This window comes from Hyla sarda, chromosome 4 (genome assembly GCF_029499605.1).
Source record: "Hyla sarda isolate aHylSar1 chromosome 4, aHylSar1.hap1, whole genome shotgun sequence".
Classification (NCBI taxonomy): domain Eukaryota; kingdom Metazoa; phylum Chordata; class Amphibia; order Anura; family Hylidae; genus Hyla; species Hyla sarda.
This window is the reverse complement of record NC_079192.1, coordinates 30,733,159-30,750,860: the sequence shown is the minus strand read 5'-3', so window position 1 is coordinate 30,750,860 and position 17,702 is coordinate 30,733,159. Positions and strand designations below refer to the sequence as shown.

Here is a 17,702-nt window from a genome sequence, read left to right as displayed (position 1 = left end):
TTGCAAAACAACAACTCCCAGCATGCTGGGAGTTGTAGTTTTGCAACAGCTGGAGGCACCCAGGTAGGGAAACACTGATGTAGGTATTACTGATACATTAAATAGGATCTGTATGTCCCTCATTTTTACCCCTAGAATGTAAACTACATCAATTGCTGTAAATTCCCCATTTCCCTTACGCTGTGCCACCTTTCCACCAGCAGGGTGCGCTCTCGCACCACAAGAAGCACACCGCAACAGTGATAGCCAGGTTTACAAGCCACGCCTCCCGCTCGCTCGCTTATTGGTTCCTTGACTGTTTCCATAGTAACATCCGGACGCCGCTCTACAGTAGCTTCCCCCCCATTACCTGCGTCGCTGTGACGTCATTGCCCCGCGCCGGAAGCATGGGCGGTGTCCTAGGAGACAGGTGTGTAGAATTGTGATATCAGGGACTGTATAAATGGCGGGGAAGGACTGTAATCGCCGGATACAGGTTATGGTACTTGTACATTAGGATTGTTCTTATTAATTGTATATTAAACCGCATATAATCAGATGGGGGAAATCTGACGCTAGTCACTACAGGGGGGAGAGTTATGAAATTATGAAAAGAGATACTGGCTGTGTTGTCAATAGCAACCAATCACAGAGCAGCTTTCATCTCGTATTTTGCTACATGAAAAACAAAAACTGCACCGTGATTGGTTGTTTAAAAAAAACAAAAAAAAAACTGTTGCCCCTAGTGACCAATAGTAGTGCGGCGCTTAATTTCATCTGCATGACGCATTGTCATCAGTTACTGTGGGCAGCAAAGGGTGTATGTGTGGTGAGTAGAGATGAGCGAACTTACAGTAATTTTGATTCGTCACGTACTTCTCGGCTCGGCAGTTGATGACTTATCCTGAATAAATTAGTTCAGCTTTCCGGTGCTCTGGTGGGCTGGAAAAGGTGGATACAGTCCTAGGAGACTCTTTCCTAGGAATGTATCCACCTTTTCCAGCCCACGGGAGCACCTGAAAGCTGAACTAATTTATGCAAGATAAGTCATCAACTGCCGAGCCGAGAAGTTTGGGACGAATCGAATTTACTGTAAGTTTGCTCATCTCTAGTGGTGAGATGCTTGTTGGTGAGTGGGGTGCCGCACAGTGTACCCATGGACTGCAGACACCATGGTTATGTTAGTTTTAGGCTACGAGGTTAGGGCGGGTTCACACCACTATTTGTCCCAACGGTTTTTGATCAGGTTTTTTAGTCAAAACCGGACCAAACTGTGTGCTTAACCCCTTAAGGACCAAGCATTTTTCTGTTTTTGCACTTTTGTTTTTTCCTCCTTAGCTTTAAAAAATCACAACCCTTTCAATTTTGCACCTAAAACACCATATGAGTTTTTTGGTTTTTTTGTGCCACCAATTCTACTTTGTAATGACATCAGTAATTGTACCCAAAAATCTACGGAGAAATGGAAAAAATAATCATTGTGCGACAAAATTGATGAAAAAACGCCATTTTGTAAAAATGACACTTTGACCGGCATTTATCATTGTAGGTGTAAGTGAAGCATTTTTTTACGCCTTCTTTTTGTGTGCTGTAATGTGTAGGAACACCAAATTGTTTAAATAGTCACAGAGCATTTGATACATTTTGTGCAGGTCACATCTTCAGAAATTTCTCTCTTCACATACACCAAAAAGCTTCTGACCTCTATAACTTTTTATTTTTTCACGTATGGGGCGGTATGAGGGCTCATATTTTACGCCGTGATCTGAAGTTTTTATCGGTACCATTTTTGTTTTGATCGGACTTTTTGATTGGTTTGTATTCAATTTTTTATGGTATAAAAAGTGACCAAAAATACGCTATTTTGGACTTTAGAATTTTTTTTGCGTGTACGCCATTGACCGTGCGGTTTAACCCCTTAAGGACTCAGGGTTTTTCCACTTTCGTTTTTTCCTCCTTACCTTTTAAAAATCATAACCCTTTCAATTTTCCACCTAAAAATCCATATTATGGCTTATTTTTTGCGTCGCCAATTCTACTTTGCAGTGACATCAGTCATTTTACCCAAATATGCATGGCCAAACGGAAAAAAAAATGTATACGTTTAAAAATGTCCTCTTCTGACCCCTATAACTTTTTTATTTTTCCACGTACAGGGCGGTATGAGGACTCATTTTTTGCGCCGTGATCTGAAGTTTTTATCGGTATGATTTTTGTTTTGATCAGACTTTTTGATCACTTTTTAATCATTTTTGAATGGTATAAAAAGTGACCAAAATACGCTTTTTTGGACTTTGGAATTTTTTTGCTCGTACGCCATTGACCGTACGGTTTAATTAATGATATATTTTTGTAGTTCGGACATTTACGCACGCGGCGATACCACATATGTTTATTTATTTATTTTTTTACACTGTTTTATTTTTTTTATGGGAAAAGGGGGGTGATTCAAACTTTTATTAGGGAAGGGGTTAAATGACCTTTATTAACACTTTTTTTAACTTTTTTTTTTTTTGCAGTGTTATAGGTCCCATAGGGACCTATAACACTGCACACACTGATCTCTTATACTGATCATTGTTATCCCATAGGGACCTATAACACTGCACACACTGATCTCTTATACTGATCATTGTTATCCCATAGGGACCTATAACACTGCACACACTGATCTCTTATACTGATCATTGTTATCCCATAGGGACCTATAACACTGCACACACTGATCTCTTATACTGATCATTATTCTCCCATAGGGACCTATAACACTGCGCACACTGATCTCTCATGCTGATCACTGGCGTGTATTAACACGCCTGTGATCAGTGTTATCGGCGCTTGACTACTCCTGCCTGGATCTCAGGCACGGAGCAGTCATTCGCCGATCGAACACCGAGGAGGCAGGTAAGGGCCCTCCCGGTGTCCGGTCAGCTGTTCGGGACGCCTCGATTTCACCGCGGCGGTCCCGAACAGCCCGACTGAGCAGCCGGGTCACTATCACTTTCGCTTTAGAAGCGGCGGTCAGCTTTGACCGCCGCTTCTAAAGGGTTAATACTGCACATCGCCGCGATCGGCGATGTGTGGTATTAGCCGCGGGTCCCGGCCGTTGATGAGCGCCGGGACCGACGCGATATGATGCGGGATCGCGGCGCAATCCCGCTTCATATCGCGGGAGCCGGCGCAGGACGTAAATATACGTCCTGCGTCGTTAAGGGGTTAATTAATGATATGTTTTTATAGTTCGGACATTTCGCACGCGGCGATACCACATATGTTTATATTTATTATGTTTATAGATTTTTTATATGGAATTTGGGGGTGATTTAAACTTTTAATAAGGAAGGGGTTAATGTGTGTGTTTTTAAATTTTTTGTAAGGCTGGGTTCACACTACGATTTGAACTACGGCTCCCGTATACGGCTGGGAGGAGGGGTGGGCGGGGCTTAATGGCGGCGCCCGCACTCAGCGGTATTCGGGAACCGTTGTTAATGTATGTCTATGAGCCGCCCGGAGTGAACCGCAGCCTCCGGTCAGCTGCTGTTTCGGCCGTATGCAGTTTCCCGACCACAGGCAAAAACGTGGTCGACCTTTATTCTTTTTTAAATAAAGTTTCAATTGTGAAAAGTTAAAAAACCGTATAGGGAAAACCGGATTGAACCGTAGACGCATACAGTTCACTACGGTTCTCATTTACTTCCATGTTACAAAAACCGTATATGGTTACAATACGATTTTTGGAGTACTGGGGGGGGGGAAGCGTATTACAAATAAACCGCACGCAACCGGATGCATCAGGTTGCATACGGTTTCCAATGCATTGTCTGTGAAGACGGTTTCCGTACACTCAAACCGTGGGGACAAACCGTGGTGTGAACTCACCCAACACGGCAACATTGCGCACGACTGAGAATGAATACACAGACAAGCTGGTACCAAGACAATAATGTGCTGATCTGTTTATGGAAAATGGCTACCCATCTTTTATACACTAGATCAGTGGTCCCCAAACTGTGGCCCTCCAGATGTTGCAAAACTACAATTCCCAGCATGCCTGGACAGCCGTTGGCTGTCCAGGCATGCTGGGAGTTGTAGTTTTGCAACATCTGGAGGGCCACAGTTTGGGGACCACTGCACTAGATAAACGTCATAGATTATATTGCTTTAAAATACATACACAGCATTTTCTCACACGATCACGAGAAAACATCCCCCAACCCTCATAATCATTGGAGACCGTCCCAGATTGAAAAGAAACTTAATTGTCTCCTCTCTCAAGGTTGGCCAGGTCATGTGACACAGAGCCGGAAGAAGTTGTGCCAAGCGCGTGCTTCTCCAGGTTTTTATCAGTCGGAATTAGAGTGTTTAGACTTTGACCTATTACGAGCTAGGAGAAACGGCCCCTTAGCACATTCTATCCCGGCTCTGTCATGTGACCTGGACCGACTCATAATGTAAGTATATGGGGGGGGGGGTCCACTTATTCAGAGCGGGTTTTAAAAGAGCGTCACTGCTGTGCACACCTCTCCCAGCTCTGTGTCTATGAGACCTGGACAGCCCCATAGACTTACATTATGAGTCCTTCCAGGTCACATGACACAAAGCCGGGAGAAAGCGTGTTAAGTGCGCGCTTCTCCCAGCTCATAATCGGTCAAGGTCTGAACACCCAGATCCTGACTGATGAAAACTTTTGGCAGGTCCCTAAGACATATCAACTTTTTTTTTTTTTCAGCCAGTATGACAGGTACACCAAGGGCATACCTGTACGCCCTGGTCCCACTCCCGTACTATAACGCAGGGTCACGGGCTGACCCAGGGTAATAGCCGGGTGGTCCCGGCGGCAATTAGCCACCAGGACCCGTGGCTACTGCCGGACATCACTGATCGCGGTGATGCCCGGCATCAACCCCTTAGACACGGTGATCAAAGTTAATCGCCGCTTCTAAAACAAAACTAAACCATTCCCAGCAGCTCAGTCGGGCTTTTCGGGACCGCTGCTGTGAAATCGCGGCGTCCCGAACAGTTGAATGGACGGGGGAGGGTCCCTACCTGCCTCTATCTCTGTCTGATCGGCACTCTGCTGCACCATCCCTGAGATCCAGGCTGGATCAGCAGAGCGCCGATAACACCGATCAATGCTATGCTATGGCATAGCATTAAACAGTGTATGCAATCAGAAGATTGCATGTAATAGTTCCCTATGGGGACTAAAAAATGATGTAAAAATAGTAAAAATATTAAAAAATGTGATTTAACCCCTTCCCTAATAAAAGTTTGAATCACCCCCCTTTCCCATTTAAAAAGAAACATAAACAACCATAAACACATGGGGCATTGCCGCGTGCGTAAATGTCCAAACTATAAAAATATTATGTTAATTAAACCGCACGGTCAATGGTGTATATGTAAAAAAAAAAAAAAATCCAAAATTGCATATTTTTGGTCATTTTGTATACCCTAAATTTTTTTTATAAAAAGCGATCAAGAAGTCCCCTCAAAATAAAAATGGTACTGATAAAAACTTCAGATCCCGGCGCAAAAAAATTAGCCATCAAACATCCCCGTATTTTGAAAAATTAAAAAGTTATAGGGGTCAGAAGATGACAATTTTAAACATACTAATTTTGGTGCATGTAGTTATAATCTTTTTTAAGTAGTAAAATAATTAGGTATCATTGTAACCGTATGGACCTACAGAATAAAGGTAAGGTGTAATTTTTACCGAAAATTGCATTGCATAGAAACAGAAGTGGCCAAAAGTGACAAAAAAATAAAAAATACATTTTTCAATTTTGCTCCTCAAATATTTTTTTTCTGGTTTTGCCGTAGATTTTATGGTGAAATGATTGATGATTGATGTTGGTACTCTGGTGGAAAACATTTTTATTTATTTTTTTTAAATCAACTGGTGCCAGAAAGTTAAACAAGATTTGTAAATTACTTCTATTAAAATATATTTGTCCTTCCACTACTTATTAGCAGCTGTATGCTACAGAGGAAATTCTTTTCTTTTTGAATTTCTTTTTTGTCTTGACCACAGTGCTCTCTGCTGACACCTGATGCCCGTATCAGGAACTGTCCAGAGCAGGAGAAAATCCCCATAGAAAACCTATGCTGCTCTGGACAGTTCCTGACATGGACAGAGGTGTCATCAGAGAGCACTGTGGGCAAGACAGAAAAGAAATTCAAATAGAAAAGAATTTCCTCTGTAGCATACAGCTGCTAATAAGTACTGGAAGGATTAAGATTTTAAAATAGAAGTCATTTACAAATCTGTTTAACTCTCTAGCACCAGTTGATAAAAACCAGTTTTCCACCGGAGTACCCCTTTAACTGCGCTAGAAAACACTTAAAGGGGTATTCCGGCTTTATACATCTTATCCCCTATCCAAAGGATTGGGGATAAGATGTGTGATGGGGGTCCTGCCGCTCGGTGCAGCCCCTGTCATTCTGTGCTGGGTGCTGCTCCCGAGACAGGGATGTGAAGTCGCGGTGACGCCACCTCCATTCATGTCTATGGGAGGGGGCGTGATGTCACACTCACGCCCCCCCCCCCTCCCAGTGACGTCATGCCACTCCCCCTCCATTCATGTCTATAGGAGGGGGGTGACGTCACGGTCATGCCCCCTAGTGATGTCATGCCACACCCCCTCCATTCATGTCTATAGGAGGGGGGGGTGACGTCATGGTCACGCCCCCTAGTGACGTCACACCACGCCCCCTCCATTCATGTCTATAGGAGGGGGGTGACGTCACGGTCATGCCCCCTAGTGACGTCATGCCACACCCCCTCCATTCATGTCTATAGGAGGGGGGGGGGGTGACGTCATGGTCACGCCCCCTAGTGACGTCACACCACGCCCCCTCCATTCATGTCTATGGTAGGGGGCGTGACGGACGTCACATCCCCGTTTGGAAGCAGCACCTGGCACAGAATGACAGGGGCTGCACCAAGATCGCGGGGGTCCCCAGCGGCAGGACGCCTGCGATCAGACATCTTATCCCCTTTCCTTTGGGTGGGGGATAAGATGTATAAAGCTGGAATACCCCTTTAATGTGCTCCCTCTTTTCACTTCCTAGGTATAGATGCAGAGATAGCTGCTGAAGGTCCCTCGCCCATAGTCAACATGGCAAGTGCGCGGGAGGCAGAGTCTGAAAATGACTCTGATGGGGAAGCCTCAGAAGACATAGAAAGACAAGCCATGGATTATGTGTCAAGGGTTCTCAGTACTGTGACCCTACAAGATAAAGCCAGCCGGCCGCCACACTCTCTACCTACGGGAGCTCAGGAGGAGGACATTCAGTATGGCAGCCTGGACATGAAGAAATCTCCAGTATCGGGGGAAGATGGAGACGTGACGTCACTGCTGTTACTTCTTCCCCTTGAGCTCATCTTGTACATTCTGTCCTATCTGGATGCACGCTTTATCCTCAGTGTGCTGCCATTGGTGTGCCGCACCTTCAGAGACATCGTGTCACAAGAGATGACATGGAGGGTGAGGGTTCAGAAAAAAGTCAGCACTAATTTTCCGGTGGTGGAACGTGAGTTATACTACAAAATCCTGCAATACATTTACCTCTCCTTCTATAACACCAAAATAACGACTCACAGACCTCTCCTTATCCTAATACACAGACATCAGGACACACAGATCTCTCCTCATCCTAATACACAGATAGGACACACAGATCTCTCCTCATCCTAATACACAGACATCAGGACACACAGACCTCTCCTCATCCTAATACACAGACATCAGGACACACAAATCTCTCCTCATCCTAATACACAGACATCAGGACACACAGATCTCTCCTCATCCTAATACACAGACATCAGGACACACAGATCTCTCCTCATCCTAATACACAGACATCAGGACACACAGATCTCTCCTCATCCTAATACACAGACATCAGGACACACAGATCTCTCCTCATCCTAATACACAGACATCAGGACACACAGATCTCTCCTCATCCTAATACACAGACATCAGGACACACAGACCTCTCCTCATCCTAATACACAGACATCAGGACACACAAATCTCTCCTCATCCTAATACACAGACATCAGGACACACAGATCTCTCCTCATCCTAATACACAGACATCAGGACACACAGATCTCTCCTCATCCTAATACACAGACATCAGGACACACAAACCTCTCCTCATCCTAATACACAGACATCAGGACACACAGACCTCTCCTCATCCTAATACACAGACATCAAGACACACAGATCTCTCCTCATCCTAATACACAGACATCAGGACACACAGATCTCTCCTCATCCTAATACACAGACATCAGGACACACAGACCTCTCCTCATCCTAATACACAGACATCAGGACACACAAATCTCTCCTCATCCTAATACACAGACATCAGGACACACAGATCTCTCCTCATCCTAATACACAGATATCAGGACACACAGATCTCTCCTCATCCTAATACACAGATAGGACACACAGATCTCTCCTCATCCTAATACACAGATAGGACACACAGATCTCTCATCATCCTAATACACAGACATCAGGACACACAGATCTCTCCTCATCCTAATACACAGACATCAGGACACACATATCTCTCCTCATCCTAATACACAGACATCAGGACACACAGATCTCTCCTCATCCTAATACACAGACATCAGGACACACAGATCTCTCCTTATCCTAATACATAGACATCAGGACACACTGACCTCTCCTCATCCTAATACACAGACATCAGGACACACAGATCTCTGCTCATCCTAATACACAGACATCAGGACACACAGATCTCTCCTCATCCTAATACACAGACATCAGGACACACAGACCTCTCCTCATCCTAATACACAGACATCAGGACACACAGATCTCTCCTCATCCTAATACACAGACATCAGGACACACAGACCTCTCCTCATCCTAATACACAGACATCAGGACACACAGATCTCTCCTCATCCTAATACACAGACATGAGGACACACAGACCTCTCCTCATCCTAATACACAGACATCAGGACACACAGATCTCTCCTCATCCTAATACACAGACATCAGGACACACAGATCTCTCCTCATCCTAATACACAGACATCAGGACACACAGACCTCTCCTCATCCTAATACACAGACATCAGGACACACAGATCTCTCCTCATCCAAATACACAGACATCAGGACACACAGATCTCTCCTCATCCTAATACACAGACATCAGGACACACAGATCTCTCCTCATCCTAATACACAGATAGAACACACAAATCTCTCCTCATCCAAATACACAGACATCAGGACACACAGATCTCACCTCATCCTAATACACAGACATCAGGACACACAGATCTCTCCTCATCCTAATACACAGACATCAGGACACACAGATCTCTCCTCATCCTAATACACAGACATCAGGACACACAGACCTCTCCACATCCTAATACACAGACATCAGGACACACAGATCTCTCCTCATCCTAATACACAGACATCAGGACACACAGACCTCTCCTCATCCTAATACACAGACATCAAGACACACAGATCTCTCCTCATCCTAATACACAGACATCAAGACACACAGATCTCTCCTCATCCTAATACACAGACATCAGGACACACAGATCTCTCCTCATCCTAATACACAGACATCAGAACACACAGATCTCTCCTCATCCTAATACACAGACATCAGGACACACAGATCTCTCCTCATCCTAATACACAGACATCAGGACACACAGACCTCTCCTCATCCTAATACACAGGCATCTGTATATATAGGTTTTCTCTCACTCTCCTCTCGTTCTCTTCACAGAACAGAACTTTGATTGGCCGTCGGCCTGTATAGAGTTGGAGGAGCAGCTCTCTCATTGGTCAGATAATGGGAAGGCAGAATGTTTCTCATTGGCTGACGGTCATTACGCCTCTGTAGATGCGGTTCTCCTATTACAGGTGTGTTGTATATGTGTGTACTGTACGTGTTCTTTACCTCTGTATTAGTGATCTGTGATTGACATCTATGCCCACCCTTCCCATAAAGAACATTTCTTTGTATATATTACCTGAATTCTTTGTTTCCTCTCTCTACTCAGGGAGGATCTTTATGCCTTTCTGGGTCACGAGATAGAAATGTCTGCCTGTGGAATCTAAGAAACCTGGGAAAAGAGAAAGAGAAAGTTCTAGTGAAGCCCTTGGGGAAAGACAAGACTGGGACCCATAAGGTATTGGTGCTGCAGTACACTTCTGTTACTCCAGAGGGCGCTGTAGGATCATATAGATCAGTGTTTCTCTATCGGCTCCATTGGGGGACAGACAGTGGGTGTATGCTGCTGTCTCTAGGAGGTGTGACACTATGGTAATAAATAAAGTCGGCTCCTCCCAGCAGGATACACCCGCCTTCAGGCTCTGAGGTAGTCAGTTTAAGCTTAGTGTCTGAGGAGGTGGACGTGGTCTGGGTTGCTCCAGACCAGGTCTTCTGATTATTTGTTTTCCTAGTTAGGGACGTGTTAGTTTTTTTATTCCTTTTCTTTTCTGTTTTCAGGTGGGGACTCAGGGACTGCGGTTCCCTGTTTCCCCATTGCGAGTGAGGGGGCACAGACATTGCGTATATGCGCTGTTAACCCCCCCTCGCCAACGGTCAGCGCCTGGGTTGGTACCTCACGGGTCCGGGTCCCCCTATTTCCCTGCTCGCCTCGCTCACGCATAGCAGCCAGGCGTGATGCAGTTAACTAAAGCTGACTGAAGACTTCACTGAAGACTTCATTAGGTAAGTTCTTCTGACTGAGGTAAGTACTTTCCCCCCCCCCCCCTTTTTCTCCATAGGTACAGAGCTCGCAACCTCTGGAGACCCCCTGTTTTTGGCCCACCTTCAGTTTATGGGGCTGGTTTATAAAGGGGCTGCATTTTTTATTGGGGGAACAGTGGCACCTAAGGGGGAATATATGTAGGGCATGTGTTTTGGGGCACTTTACTATGTTGTGTGTGTGTGTGGGTGCTTGGTTCTACTACCCCAGCGCCTTATATGCGTCTGTCAGCCGCTGCGCTGTTTCGGGCCGGGCGCTCTCAGCGCCGGCTTACTTTCGTTTTCCCTCAGCGCCTTATTCGCGGCTGACAGCCGCGGTGCTGCTACGAGCCGGGCGCTTCAGCGCCGGCTTACTTTCGTTTTCCCTCAGCGCCTTATTCGCTCGCGGCTGACAGCCGCGGTGCTGCTACGAGCCGGGCGCTTCAGCGCCGGCTTACTTTCACTCTTGCCGGCCGTCTCTGCCGGCGTTTAAGCCTCCCGCCCTATTCCCCCGAGCGCTATGCGGACTAGACATGGCGCTCGGGACAAGGAGCAGGCGCCATGACGGTTCTTCTTTGGCCGTCTGTAGCTCCGCCACTGGGCTGGAGCTCTCAGGGGCGCGAAGCAGCGTCCAATCAGCGCAGTGGGCGCGATTTTTCTATGTGAAGGGGCCTGTTACCGTGTGCCTTGCTTCTGTCACGCCCCTCCCTTCCTATTGGCTGACCTGTTCAGTTATCTCTGACTGCAGGGAGCGGGTTTTCTCTGCAGCTAACAGGGGACGCAGTCTAGGGGAGAAAGTTCATGGGACAGGTCTCCTCTCTAGGGATATTCTCCCTCTACGCAGAAACCTGGAATTTCAGTGCCTTATTATATCTGTAGCTCTGTGATACTAAAATGTCTGGCTCTGCCTAGACCTCTTGCCCTGTCTGCTCCACTGCTCCCCCAGACCCCCGGGTGCTCCCTGGTGCCCCCCTGGTCCCGGTGGGTTCAGCTGCTCCTCCAGCCTGGGTTTCTTCCCTGACCCGGTATATGGCTGACTTGACCCAATTCTCCCGTTCGGTGGCTGAGGTCTCACGGGAAGTGGTGTCCGCCTTTAAGGGGTCTTCTCTTGCAGGACCCCTGGGAGGGCCGCTTCTCGTCTCCTGGAACTTCACGCTCTCACAAGAGTGCTAGGGGTGCCTCGTCTGCACTGAGTCTTCAGATAGACGAGAGCGTTCCCCTCGCGGAGCCCGCCCCCCCCCCCCCCCCCCCTCTGTCATCCAGACACAAACGTCGCTCCTCCAGAGGACGTTCTCGGGTTTCCGCTCTGCCACGCCAGAGCTGCGTACCCAGTCTGGGTCACCCACTTCCAGGGCTACCTCTGCTCATTCATTCCCCTGGTGAACTGGCGGACGATGCTTCCGAGCCGGCATCTGACTCAGAGGACCGCTCGGACTCTATTGCAACGGTGAACTCATTGGTTACAGCCATAAGAGACACCTTTCACTTGGAGGACCCAGGATCTTCGGATGTCAATCCAGGAGTATCCTTTCATCGTGCTAAGCCAGCACCTCAATAGTTCAGCTCTCACGCTGACTTTGACGACATTCTGGTATCCGCAGGGAGACATTCAGACAAGAGGTTCCCGGGAATCAAGACAATTCAAGAAGGCGACTACGTTATCCTTTTGACAAGTATTTGTCGCTTAGGTGGTTTCTCCTCCCTCTGTGGACCCACCAATCTCCCGGATCTCTAAGGCGACTACACTGCCTCTGGCAGATGCCGCCGCCTTCAAGGGTTCCACGGACAAGAAGGTAGAATCTTAGCGAAGTTCGCTTCAGAAGCAACTGGCTCTTCTCTTCTTTCCATCTTCGCCTCGACATGGGTGTCCAAGGCCCTGTCGGAGTGGTGCCAAAATCCCCATCAGGATATCTTAGCAGGATTCTCCCCCAGAGGATCTTCCTAATCTGGCTCTCCAAGCGCTAAAGTTGGGGATTTTCTGTGCGCATTTTCCATGCAGGCAGCCCGTTGTTCTGCCTTTGCTGTGGGTCACCTAGCGGCTCTCCGCCGATCTCTGGCTTAAGGCTTGGTATGCGGATGCCGCTTCCGGAAGGCCTCTCACTGAGCTTCCCTTTACGGGTGGCCGTCTTTTTTGACAAAAGCCTTGATGAGATTATCTCTGAGGCATCGGAAGGTAAGAGTTCCTTGTTACCTCAAAATAAGGCTCGCCCTCCTTCCCAAAGGAAGTGTTTTTCCTTCGGTTCTTTCGGACCTCTGGCCCCAGTAAAGGGTCCGGACAGGCGCCCTCGGGGGACAAGAAGGCTCCCTCGTTCCGGGCACACCCGTCTTGGAAGTAGGACTCCAACCGGTCCAGCCGTTTTCCCCCCATATCGGACAATCGCAAACCCACTTCTGCATGCAGTGAGGCCCCCACCCGCTGATTCTTTTCGGGTGAGAGGCCGTCTCTTGTTTTTCCGAGTCATCTGTATCCCATATATTCAGGACTCTTGGGTCAGGGACGTGGTGTCCAACGGTTACCGGATCGAATTCGCCTCCCTTCTGGGGGATTGCTTTTTACGTTTCCGGGCCCCCCGGTCTCCTCCTCTGCGGCTCTCCAATCCCTGCTTCTCCAGGGGTTTTCGGCCCCGTTCCTCCAGGGGAACGTTTTTCGGGGTTCCTTTCAAATCTTTTTGTGGTCCCCAAAGGGTCGGTTCTGTGCGCCGATTCTGGATCTCAAGCGTCTCAACCGTCTCTTTCCCATCCGCCTTTTCAGAATGGAATCTCTCCGTTCGGTAATGGCGTCCCTGGAACAAGGAGAGTTCCTTCCATCGGTGGACATCAAGGATGCCTACCTCCATGTGTCGTTATTTCCGGGCCATCATCGGTACCTCCGCTTTGCGTTTCCAGAAGGGTACGTTCAATTTGTAGCCCTCCCCCTTGGTCTAGCCTCAGCGCCTTGGGTCTTTACAAGATACTGGCACCAGTGATGGGCCTGTTACGGTCAAGGGGAATATCGGGGACACCTACCTGACGACCTTCTCATCAGGCTCCAACCGGAGCCCAGACTCTGGAGAATCTGGACGTCACTCTCCACACTCTGACTCGCTTTGGGTGGATGATCAACCGGGACAAGTCAGTCCTCCGTCCTACCCAGTCTCTAACCTTTCCGGGACTTCGATTCTTCACGGCCTCTGCCCGAATTGGTCTTTCGGGACAGACGTCTGGCTCTCCGGTCGGGGGTCCGCTCCCTTCGGTCCCAGGTATCAGTCTCCATCCGTACTTGTAATGGAGGTCCTGGGTCGGATGGTGGCAACTATGGAGGCCGTACCCTTTGCCCAGTTTCATTACCACCCTCTTCATCTGGCGAATCTCTCTCGATGGGACAGGTCTCCTCTATCCTTCGATCGTCAGATTGTTCTCCTCGCAGGGTCCGTCAGTCTTTTCTCTGGGGGCTCCGCTCCCCCTTTATCCTCCAAAGGCGGTCGTTTCTTCCCCTTCTCTGGCAGGTGGTTACAACGGATGCCTGCCTGTCGGGCTGGGGCGGCGTGTTCCGGGATAGGACGGTTCAGGGACTCTGGTCTCCCCTGGAGACCCTTCTTCCGATAAACATATTGGAATTGCGGGCGATTCTTCTTTTCTTATTCTTTGGGAGTTCCGTCTTCAGTCCCGTCCTGTCCGCATTCTGTCAGATAACGCCACTTCTGTGGCGTACATAAATCGACAGGACGGCTCTCGCAGCTCGGCAACCATGGCCGAGGTGACCAAGATTCTCACTTGGACGGGGAACAAGGTTCCGGCCATCTCCGCGATTCACATTCCGGGAGTGCTCCACTGGGAAGCGGACTTCCTCAGTCGGTCCTCACCCAACCCCAGCGAGTGGTCCCTTCATCCGGAGGTCTTCGTGTAGCTCTGCGACCTCTGGGGTATTCCGGACGTGGACCTCTTCGCGTTCCGGCTCAATCGCTTGATCCCTCCGTTGATGTCCAAGTCCCGGGACCCTCAGGATCTGCCGTGAACTTGGGCGGGGTTCGCCCTACCATATTTGTTCCCTCCTCTTCCGCTCCTTCCCAGGGTGCTGAGGAAGATCAAAGCAGAGGACGTCCCCGCCATTCTGGTAGCTCCAGATTGGCCCCGAAGGTCGTGGTACGCCGACGTAGTCCGGCTCCTGGACGACACTCCCCTGCGCCTTACGCTCCGTCCGGACCTACTCGCTCAGGGTCCTCTTTGCCACCCGCTGCAGTCGCTGCATTCAACGGCGTGGCGGTTGAGACCGTGGTTCTGAGGGCCGCGGGTTTTCTTCCCAGTCATTCACACCTTGCTCAAGGCTCGTAAGCCCTCCTCCGCAAGAATTTACCACCGTTTCTTGGCGGTCTTATCTTCGTTGGTGTGCGGCTCAGGGCTTCTCTCCGGTAACCTTCTCGGTTTCCCGTCTTCTCTCCTTTTTGCAGTCGGGGTTGGAACTGGGGTTGTCTCTCAGTTCCCTTAAAGGTCAGGTTTCGGCCTTGCTATTCTTTTCCAGCGGCCTCTGGCTTCTAATTCTCATGTCCGGACCTTCCTTCAAGGAGTAGCGCACGCTGTTCCTCCTTATCGGTCCTCCTCTCCCCTTTGGGACTTGAAATTGGTTCTGCGTGCCCTCCAGGGTGCACCCTTGGAGCCCCTTAGAGAGGTGTCTCTCCGCCTCCTTTCTTGAAAAGTGGCGTTTCTTGTTGCTATCACCTCCATCCGGAGGGTGTCTGAATTGGCAGCTCTTTCCTGCCATTCTCCGTTTCTGGTGATCCATCAGGACAAGGTCGTTTCCGGCCAGTTCCTTCCTTTTTGCCCAAGGGGGTCTCGGCCTTTCATCTCAATGAAGACATTGTCCTCCCGTCCTTTTGTCCTGCTCCCTCTCATCCTAAGGAGCACTTACTACACAAGCTGGATGTAGTCCGGGCTGTTCGGGCTTATCCTTCCATCTCTCTTCATTTCGTCAGTGTGGTTCCTTTTTTGTCCTTACGGAAGGTCGTCGCAAGGGACAACCTGCTTCCAAGGCCACCATTTCTAGATGGATTCGGTCTGCCATTTCGGAAGCCTATCACTGTAAGGGGAAGATTCCTCCTTTCAAGGTTGTGGCTCATTCCACTCGTTCTGTTGGGGCATCCTGGGCTCTCCAGAATAGAGCCTCGGCCTCGCAGATTTGCAGGCGGCTACCTGGTCGTCTTTGCACACTTTCTCGAGGTTTTACCGAGTTCATACTTTCGCATCGGCTGGGGCGTAAAGTGTTGCAGGCAACAGTGGATCGGCCGTCTGCCTGATTACTTATCTGCACACCCAAGGGACGGCTTTGGTACATCCCACGGTCTGTGTCCCCCAATGGAGCCGATAGAGAAAAGGAGATTTTTTAACACTTACCGTAAAATCTCTTTCTCGAAGGATCCATTGGGGGACACAGCTCCCGCCCTTTTTTGGGATTTTTCCTTTGGTTCTCTGTCTGAGGGTGTGTTCAGTTATGTTTTTTCTTCTGGTTCTCGGACAGTTTTGGGATTTTTTCCTTGACCTATTGGTCTCCTCCTATTGCTCTAGAACTTAAACTGATTACCTCAGAGCCTGAAGTCGGGTATATCCTGCTGGGAGGAGCCGACTTTTTTTATTACCATAGTGTCACACCTCCTAGAGACAGCAAGATACACCCACGGTCTGTGTCCCCCAATGGATCCTTCGAGAAAGAGATTTTACGGTAAGTGTTAAAAAATCTCCTTTTCCCAACCAAAATGCTGCCAGCTGTTGCAAAACAGTTTTGCAACAGCTGGTGGTACCCTGGTTGCGAAACTCTGATATACATTTCTGCGGGCCCCATAGTTACTTATTATTTTGCTGCTATGCATAAAGTTACATTAGCTGTTATGTGACTTTCCTCATAGGGCTGGGCCTGGTCACTTGCTGCCTGTGAGAATCGTGTGTGCTCGGGGTCCTGGGACAGCACCATGAAGATCTGGGATATCGGAGCAGAAGGTCAGATGGTGCAGGATATTCGGTAATATACTCTCTTCTCTCTTACATATAAGGCTGAGTCTATTAATACCGCGGGACATGAGCCGATACAAAAATACTGCAAGAATTGGTTTTTTTTTTCTCCTCTCAAGTCCTGCAAAACGATGGACACAAGACGGAAAACCAGATAGATCCCATTAAAGCCAGTGTCCGTTGTGCAGCTCATTTTTTTAAAACTCTCGAATGGAGTCTCAAATGGCGCTCCAACGCTTTATGGTTATATACATTAGGCAGCTTTGTCTGCTGACCCACCCCTCCTTACACCTGCATACTCAGCTCGGTGGGTCTGCTGATATGTAGAGGTAGCGGGGAGCCGGCACTCGTCACAGTGGTGTGGTGCCTACGAATAAGTAGTCAGCAAGGTAGGTAAAGAAATCCCGGCACTCACCAAATTATGCTAAATCACCTTTGGTGTTTATTCACACATAAAGAAATGGTGTTGCGACTCGAAGGATGCGTTTCGGCCTTTGTTAACTGATCTCATCATTTTGTGAGTGCCCGGTCTGCTGATATGTGACTGCCCCAACATCTGCCATACACAATATACTTTAGACGGTTTGCTGGTGTGTGCATTATATATATATGTCCAAAGGAAAGCAGCACTCTTATTGTACATGTCCGGGTGCAGGCTGCAGAGTCCTGGTCAGGGGCTCCGCTGAAGCGAGAAAACAAAAAACAGCAGCACTCCGCTTAAGATGAATCAGTGCATGGCTACGTTTCGGCTGTCTCACACTTCATAATGGCTGTGGGAGACAGCCGAAACATAGCTAATCCTCATGAATAAAGCCGTGCACTAATTCATCTTAAACGGAGTGCTGCTGTTTTTGTTTTCTTTATATATATATATATATATATATATATACATTGATTATGATAATCATTAGTTGCAGATATATATATTTATGACTAAAAATAAATAA

At 48.2% G+C, this 17,702-nt stretch overlaps 1 protein-coding gene across 4 annotated transcripts in view; it reads left to right on the top strand.

Moving 5' to 3' along the window:
* The first annotated feature begins 274 nt into the window (after positions 1 to 274).
* The window catches only part of FBXW9 (F-box and WD repeat domain containing 9), a 34,386-nt gene continuing 16,958 nt past the window's right edge, over positions 275 to 17,702 (top strand). The window contains exons 1-5 of one of the 4 annotated variants that reach the window (XM_056570332.1): positions 275 to 409; positions 7,057 to 7,518; positions 9,811 to 9,947; positions 10,088 to 10,216; positions 16,653 to 16,765. In XM_056570332.1, coding sequence (XP_056426307.1) covers positions 7,104 to 7,518; positions 9,811 to 9,947; positions 10,088 to 10,216; positions 16,653 to 16,765 — 794 coding nt within the window. In that variant the 5' untranslated portion in view covers positions 275 to 409; positions 7,057 to 7,103. Of the gene's footprint in view, positions 482 to 4,276; positions 4,431 to 7,056; positions 7,519 to 9,810; positions 9,948 to 10,087; positions 10,217 to 16,652; positions 16,766 to 17,702 lie in introns of those variants that run through there. The other 3 variants (XM_056570333.1, XM_056570335.1, XM_056570334.1) reach the window with 3 other exon arrangements.